This window comes from Jaculus jaculus, chromosome X (assembly GCF_020740685.1).
Source record: "Jaculus jaculus isolate mJacJac1 chromosome X, mJacJac1.mat.Y.cur, whole genome shotgun sequence".
Taxonomy (NCBI): domain Eukaryota; kingdom Metazoa; phylum Chordata; class Mammalia; order Rodentia; family Dipodidae; genus Jaculus; species Jaculus jaculus.
The window spans coordinates 10,355,268-10,360,429 of record NC_059125.1 but is presented as its reverse complement, the minus strand read 5'-3'; the positions used below and the strand labels follow the sequence as shown (position 1 = coordinate 10,360,429).

General features: G+C 40.9%; 1 protein-coding gene across 2 annotated transcripts in view; it reads left to right on the top strand.

Annotated features, from left to right (window-relative positions):
* The first annotated feature begins 264 nt into the window (after positions 1-264).
* Mospd2 (motile sperm domain containing 2) overlaps positions 265-5,162 on the top strand; it is a 44,239-nt gene continuing 39,341 nt past the window's right edge. For both annotated transcript variants that reach the window (XM_004671458.2, XR_006634631.1), the window contains exons 1-2: positions 265-430; positions 580-649. In XM_004671458.2, the coding sequence (XP_004671515.2) occupies positions 422-430; positions 580-649 (79 nt within the window). In that variant the 5' untranslated portion in view covers positions 265-421. The remainder of the gene's footprint in view (positions 431-579; positions 650-5,162) is intronic.

The window sequence follows — 5,162 nt, the reverse complement described above, 5'->3', positions numbered from 1 at the left end:
CCGCACAGGAGGCGGAGCCTTGGCCCAGGAGGCCGGACCTGCGGGAGGGTTGTGAAATCCACTGGTCTGGTCGGCTGAATCTCCCGAGGGGCGGAGCCTCGGGGACTGTGGTGGCGGGCACCGGGAGGGCAGGGGCGGGACCGCAGTGCGGGGGACGCGGGAAGGCGGGGCTTCTCCTTGCAGAAACGAATGGAGCCCCAGCTGCTCGTGTAGTCCCGTCCCCTGGCCTAGACGGATATCTCGGATTGGACGCGCTGTCTTTACTTCCTTTTGCCTTCCGGTGTCACGCGACCGCCTCCCCCTCCCTCCCTACTTGGTCTCCCTCTGGGCTGGGCTGGCCGGTGATGAGATTCTTGGCTGTCGGCGGCGGAAGGAAGGGGCGAAGGCTACAACAAGTGCAATCACAAACACGACTGCGATCATGGCCGAGGTGAGGATCCGATCGTTCTGCTGCAGGGCCCCGAGACCTGGAAGCCTTCTAGGCCCTGGGTCGTGCTGTCAAGTGCAGGTGGGCTGGGCTTGATGGTTTGCAAGGGGTAGAGGACAAGTGACTAAGGTCCTGTTCTGTCTCCCATCCAGAATAACACCCAGAATAAAGCCAAGCTCGTGTCTGAGACCCGACGGAGATTCGAAGCTGAGTATGTGACAGGTGAGCACTGTGTTCTTAGCATTGAAACAGGTGTGCACCGAGAACCCCCAACTTTGCTAGTGCATGGCTGTGTAAGGTGTTAAGGACCCTTTCCACTGTCGAGGATGATGCTGTGCACATTTCAGAGGTTTGCTTCTCCATGCCATGCCTTGTACACTGTTTCAAGTGGCCACATGGTGCGCCCAAAGCTACCTTTAAAAAAGATTAATGGAAGTTAGAAATCGGAGAGTTTCTAGCATGTCCAAGCGTTTGTGAAACTTGCAGTACAGTTTACAGTTCCTCTGCCGGCGTATTACCAGCAAACCTGCAGCAAATGAACCAGTAAGCTGCCATATTACTGTTTATATGTGCTCAATTTGGTATGCCTCCTTTTATATTTGGCTTAATTCCATTTCATGCAACCCAAAATGCTACTCACAGTGTATGCTTTCCAGTGCTAAAACAAGTTCTTTCCTTTTCATCACAGAGTGTCTATGAGTAGAGAATTGTTTCAGCATTCTGTGTCGAAATGTCACAGGTAGTTCTTGTCAGGTACTTATCTGATGACTTAATACTTGTGCAGTATTTTTCATCATGCAGAATAAGTTATTATAAATATTAATTTGGAAGGCGCTATTTGTTTTCTGCCTTGATTAATTCTAATCGCGATCTTGCCATCAAATTGCTTACTTATATAATCTGAGCACCTGTTTCCCTATCTGTGAAATACAAATTAACTTGTGGGAATGAAATGAAGAAAAACACATCATTTTATCTAACATGGAACTAAATGTACTAGATTGTCCATGAATATTTTGCCCCAGTCTTTTTGGTTCCTATGAAAGGAATGGCCCTTCCATATCTTGACTTTGATGCTGAATAGAAGATTCCTGCAAGTTTGAACTGTCCTAGATCATCCATAAGTTGATGACCTAAAACAAATAAGGCAATCTTTGCCAAATAGCTTGGTCCATAACTCTTTTCATGTCTCATTGTCAATTTTCTTCATGTATCAAACTTTATACCAGAGATTTGCAAAAATCATTTGATTCACTTTTAGCCCAGAGATTTCACACAGCCTGTTTCAATAAAGACATACTTCTAACATTGCTTTCTTTAGAAATATAACTGATAGCTACATGGTTTATGATATTTTAAGATGTAATGCAGAACTCGACCTAATGAATTGGTGACTCTGCAGTAGTCATTTACTTATGCCCAGGGAGGAAACAGTAAATAGGTGGAAATTTAACATTAGAAAAGATCTGAAAGGTCATTTTGTTTCAACCTTCTCATTTTTCAAAAGAAGGAAGTTTGAGGTAGAGAGACATTGAGCAATTTCTCAAAATCCCTGGTGTTAGAGACTTGGCGAGGACTACTATTCAGGCCTTTTAGATTTCACTATATTAATCTTTCAGCAAACACCATGGTGTAAAATTAGATCATATCACTCCCTAGCTTGGAACCCTTCAGGGTCTTCCCACTGTATTTAGAATAAAGTCCCAATTCTCACAGTGGAAGGCTACATATGATGAGGCTCTTGACCACCCATCTTCCATCCTAACCAGTCATTGCTTTTGTTTCTTAGTGCAGTTTTGACCTCCTCTCCCTGCCTTGAGAATCATGCTCACTGCAATCCAGTCAGTGCCTGTATACACACATTCACACACCTGAAGCAAACATTCATTAACAAATACTCTGCAAACATGTGACTGATTTTTTTTTTTTTTTGCAGACTTGATTTCTTTTTTAAAAATACAATGACCCACACTATTGACATCACAATCTAAAACATGGCTGTCAGTTTGAAAAACTTGACTACACTGCTTCATTTGTGGTTTTCAAACAGAATGAGTCTGTTTGCATGTTGGGAAATTTCCACTTGTCTGCCTGGGAGGCTCTTGCCCAGTTAGTGTACAAGGTTAGGTCCTTTTTATCTTTTCAAGGTTTCATTGTATCGAAGAAGCCTTCACTGATTATTAAGTAGCTTCTCTGTCCTGTTCTTTTACTATAATCTGTAATTGTCTTGTTACTTTGTTGCTTTCTGTTTCCTGCAGTAGGTTATATATGGGTTCCTTAACCACCTGTGGACAGAAGCCTTATGTATCTAGATTACTCACCTCTGATTACCTAGCACAGTGCTCAATACATACTCTTTGGATAAATGTAGCAGTATTGAAATACACTGGACTATGAATCCATTTCTAAACTAAGATCTGTCCCAACTCCCCTTTCCCACACAGTCTAGCAAAGAATATGCTTCACAATGTGCCTCATAAACACAAGCATATTTTCAAAGTAAAGCACTATGTATGACATTAAGTGTTGGCAGTGTTTTATGGTTTAATATATACACTTGACTAATTAAACTCAGTTGGAAATTAAAGATTTGGGGGATGGAAAGGAAAGTAGAAACCTTTAAAGACTTTCACCTAAAAGTTGAACTTGTTTCCTAGAATATCACATAAGATAAAAGTGGAGCTAGAATGTGGTATAAAGGGCTTTAAATTTACCTGTGTTCCCTTTTTTAAGTTTGCCTTTTAGAAAATAACATCAGATGGCTCAGGGAAATTTGCGGAAGAGGGGGTGGAATGTTAGAGCCACATGTTGGGTCGTTATGCACAGAGACATTGCCTCTTACCCATAACTGATGGCTGACCCCACAATACATGACCCATATTCCCTAATGAGGAAGGGCCCTGTGGAGGAGGGAGGACAGGAAGGAGGCTAATGATGGTACCAACGTGACTGTATATATACTGTGTACATAACTAATAAAAAAAAAGAAAAGAAATTAACGTTGGTGAAGAATGTGTGGAGGGTGAGGCAAGAAAATGAGTGCCAAGCTAGACCTGGCTTTATGACAAGCTTTAGGCCAGTTTGTATTATAAAGTGAAGTTTTGACTTAAAATGTAAATATTAAATAATGTAGTGACAAAGCCGGGTGTGGTGGCACACATCTTTAATCCCAGCATTCAGGAGTAGAGGTAAGAGTATTGCTGAGAGTTTGAGGCCACCCTGAGACTACATAGTGAATTCCAGGTCAGACTGGGCTAGGGCAAGACCTACCTCAGAAAATAATAATAATAATAATAATAATAATAATAATAATAATGTAATGATAACAAATTAACTTTAGTTTCCCAAATATCCACTTTTATTCATCTGTTTTTCACAGTCTCTATTGCTGTTAATTTTTTTTTATAAGAGGCTTAAGGCAGACTTAAGTAAAAGGTTTTTCTCGAAGAAAAGTACTTATTCTTTGCAATTATATCTCCTCAGGCATCCTTTTGAAAGTGGATTCTTAAAAATTCCAAAACATGTTTATGCCTGTAGAAAATGTTACCAAATATGGGTAGATTTTTTTTAAACATGGCAAAAGAATAAAATACAGGTCCATAATTGTAATACGTTTTTGTCATTGTTACTATGAAAAATTCCATTCTAAGTCTCAAGTGGGAAACATTTCCTGTGCTTTCTTCTTTTCTCTCTGTAACAATAATTTATTCAGTTCCTCAAGTACTCATTATCTGCTTAATTCTGGGAAGCAGTGTGTCAGTGTTTAAGAAAGCTGAAGGATAGAACCTTTTCAAAACGTGTACAGTCTAATTAAAGTATCAAAACAGATAACAATTAAATTTAAGGCAAATTATAGTAACAATTATAAGAGCAAAAAGATTCCCTGGCATGATAGCATATGCCTGTAATCCCAGTACATGGGTGGTGGAGGCAGGGAGATCAGGAGTTCAAGGTCATCCTTGGATGCGTAGCAAGTTAGTTGGAAGCCAGCCTAAGCTACGTGAAACCTTGCCTCAACAGAGTAACAAAAGAACTGACGTGTTTTCTGTAAGTCAGAGACAGTGACAGGTAACCAGTGGTTGGTGATTGGATTATCACAGGTAGAAGACACTTCATACTTGATGCTATAGTTCAGATTGCTGCAAACCTAAAAGGCTTGGTGCTATCGTGAGATGGGTGAACATTTAAGAGGTACAGCTCAGTGCAAGGTCTTAAGTCATTGGGGATGTCAGTGATGGTACCGACATATGATGTACCCATATAAAGTTTCCACTTCAACATTAAAAATAAATAAATAAACAACAAGAAAAGAGCTGTAGCATAGTACAAAGTTGGTCATTAGGGATGTGCACTCAAGTGGGACTGTGCTGTTGCTTCTTCTTTCTATTGCTCCACAGCCATGAGCTGAAGCAGGTTTGAACTACTCCTGTCTCAACACCACAGGCCACAAGGCATCAGAGCCAACCAATCATGCTCTGAACTTCTAAAAGCTCTGAGCCAAAATAAACCTTATCTCTTTATCACTTCTCTATCTCAGTATTTATTGTGCTGACAGAACGCTGATTAGCCCAGGTCGTGTTTCTCATGAACTTCTGGACATGGTGGAACTTAGCCAAGTAGAAAAAGTGATCCAGGTGGGTCAAATCATCTGAACCTAGATACTGAGGCAAAAAGGTATGGGACATGATCAAGAAGCAATAGAAACTCTGCTGTAGATAAGCTTTGAGAAGGGATA